This window comes from Osmia bicornis, chromosome 3, assembly GCF_907164935.1.
Source record: "Osmia bicornis bicornis chromosome 3, iOsmBic2.1, whole genome shotgun sequence".
Lineage (NCBI taxonomy): Eukaryota > Metazoa > Arthropoda > Insecta > Hymenoptera > Megachilidae > Osmia > Osmia bicornis.
This window is the reverse complement of record NC_060218.1, coordinates 11,664,813-11,667,128: the sequence shown is the minus strand read 5'-3', so window position 1 is coordinate 11,667,128 and position 2,316 is coordinate 11,664,813. Positions and strand designations below refer to the sequence as shown.

At 33.3% G+C, this 2,316-nt stretch overlaps 1 protein-coding gene across 1 annotated transcript; it reads left to right on the top strand.

Annotated features, from left to right (window-relative positions):
* Nucleotides 1–647: 647 nt before the first annotated feature.
* Nucleotides 648–1,544, top strand: LOC114881388. Its single transcript, XM_029198163.2, has 4 exons — nucleotides 648–684; nucleotides 777–870; nucleotides 982–1,278; nucleotides 1,367–1,544. The coding sequence occupies exons 1-4, from the start codon at nucleotides 648–650 to the stop codon at nucleotides 1,542–1,544; spliced, it is 606 nt and encodes a 201-aa protein (XP_029053996.2).
* The last annotated feature ends 772 nt before the right edge of the window (nucleotides 1,545–2,316 follow it).

Sequence of the window (2,316 nt, the reverse complement as noted above, 5' to 3'; positions counted from 1 at the left end):
TAAATGTACTTCGTTTCAATCAGATCCTATTATTTAAAAAGTTGTTAACATTTTAACTTACTTTATGCACTTAATAGAATCTATACTATCCTAGTAAACTTTATCATTCATTTGAATTGAATCTTCCCAAGTAAAATTCATTAGAATCGTACATTGAAGTTACGGGTAATATTATCAGCGTTTCGTTCCTACGAATTTCTACTGACTTTGAGTGCGAACCACGGCAAAACGGAAGCAAATATGAAAAAACGGATTACACTACGTTAAACTACAGTTTATTCTCTATCGATGTATGTAATTAGTTTTTCAATTTTCGAATTCATGAAAATCGAATTTTGATCGCCGAGAGCCGTTCTGTTCCACTGTGCGCCGCACAGTGCGCTGCCACTAACACGGTATCAACCATGAGATGTTACATTTGCGGAGCAACCTCAAAAGATTTTAATAATTTATTAATAAAAAAACCAGTTGATCCAAATGCAATAAAATTCGGCTTGTCAATTTTGCATGCAAGAATCAGATTTTTTGAAAGTTTATTGCATTTATCCTACAAACTACCGATACAAAAATGGCAAGTAAGAACTGAAGCCGATAAAAATATAGTGAAAGAAACAAAGAGGGAAATCCAGGACAAATTTAGAAAAGAAATGGGCTTATTAGTGGATATGCCAAAACAAGGATACGGTAATACTTTAAGTTAATATTATCAATTTTAAAATAAAAATATCTCTGTAAAAATGAATTTGCAGAAAATTAATTTTTGTTTAATGTTTCAGGCAATTCCAATGATGGGAACACAAGTCGAAGATTTTTTAAAAAACCGGAAATATCAGCTAGGATTACTGGCGTAGATATACGTCTAATAAGAAGGTATAGATTAAAAATCGTCTTTTTCTCAATTCTGCAACAATAGTTTAACTTAAAAAGACCTCATCTTGCTTTTACATTTTTGAAAAAAGATTGGTTTTGTTATAAAAATAGATTCAAAGTTATTTTGGAAGTTATATCCAGTGGGCACAAAATCAATGTGGAAAAATTCGGAATTTATACCATGGACACAGCTAAACTGTATGTACAGTTGTATTCCTGGTATCCAATGACGCCAACAGTACATAAAGTTCTTATTCATGGACCATTGGTAATACAAGATGCATTGGTGCCAATCGGACAGTTGTCTGAAGAAGCGATGGAAGCCCGAAACAAGTACGTTCGGAATTATCGCTTAAATCACGCAAGAAAATTTAGTAGAGAAGGGTGCAATATGGACGTTTTGAAGAGGTAGGATTAAATATCGACTCTAAGTTACTGCAATACGTTATAATTAACGAAAAATCGAATATTATTTAATTATTTTTATTATGAATAGGCTTCTAGTCACGTCAGACCCTTTAATATCTAGCCTTCGAAAAAATATTAAGAAAAAGTCAGAACCTTATACAAAAGAGGTTACAGAAATGTTTCTCCCAATTTCGGAAGCTGAAGAAGAAGAGGAAGAAGAAGATACGGACGAAGAAACAGATGAAGAATCATTCATTGATTCGTGAATTCTTCCGTTTCCAAATATATACGTAATTCTAATTAACACGTGTATTATTTGTCCCTACCATAAAATCCCTTCATAAACTATAATTTCAGTTTATTTATAAACAAGACCAGCAAATTATAATTTTAAAAATTTGTTTCAAAAAATGATTTTGTAAAATCACTGATTGTTAAAGAAAGAATGCACAAAAATGTTAAAGTATTGTTTAAAAGGATCAATATGCACTTAATCATTTTTATAATACTGTATTGTTGCCTAAAATACCCACCTGCACAAAAGTTTAAAGATTCAAATGAATTAGAAGTGCCTAAAAAATGAATTATAAGAATTGATATTTGCAACAAGTGAAGTTAAATAAAAACATGTAAAAAAAGTAGATATATTGTAGGAATTGTATCAGGAGTGATGTGGATTGACCCAGATATATATTCGAACTCCAAAAAATTAAAAGAACGGAGTTAGGTATATGATTTCAACTATAAAATGTTTTCTGCCGCGTTTGGCGTGCAATGACCCGGCGCCATCCCATAGATCACAGTTGTCAACGGTATTCCACCGGCGTCTTCGACGAGGTAGGAGCCCACACTATCCTTTGCAAATTTTGATCAACGCGCACGACGCAAATTTGCCGAAACATCTTAACAACGTCCGCCGTAAACACAAAACAATACCGTCGCCAATTTAATAGGATCAACGAGAGATCACGCTGAAGAGCAGGTCCCGGCAAGAGCAAATCATTTAAACATTGGCCTTCGCGAGTCTTTCGCGACGCA

Bases quoted from the DNA above. Each gene is read 5' to 3' on its own strand.
- LOC114881388 (XM_029198163.2), top strand. From the start codon at position 648: ATGGGCTTATTAGTGGATATGCCAAAACAAGGATACG. The intron at 685-776 runs GTAATACTTTAA...TTAATGTTTCAG, and splicing joins TATGCCAAAACAAGGATACG to GCAATTCCAATGATGGGAAC. The intron at 1,279-1,366 runs GTAGGATTAAAT...TATTATGAATAG, and splicing joins AATATGGACGTTTTGAAGAG to GCTTCTAGTCACGTCAGACC.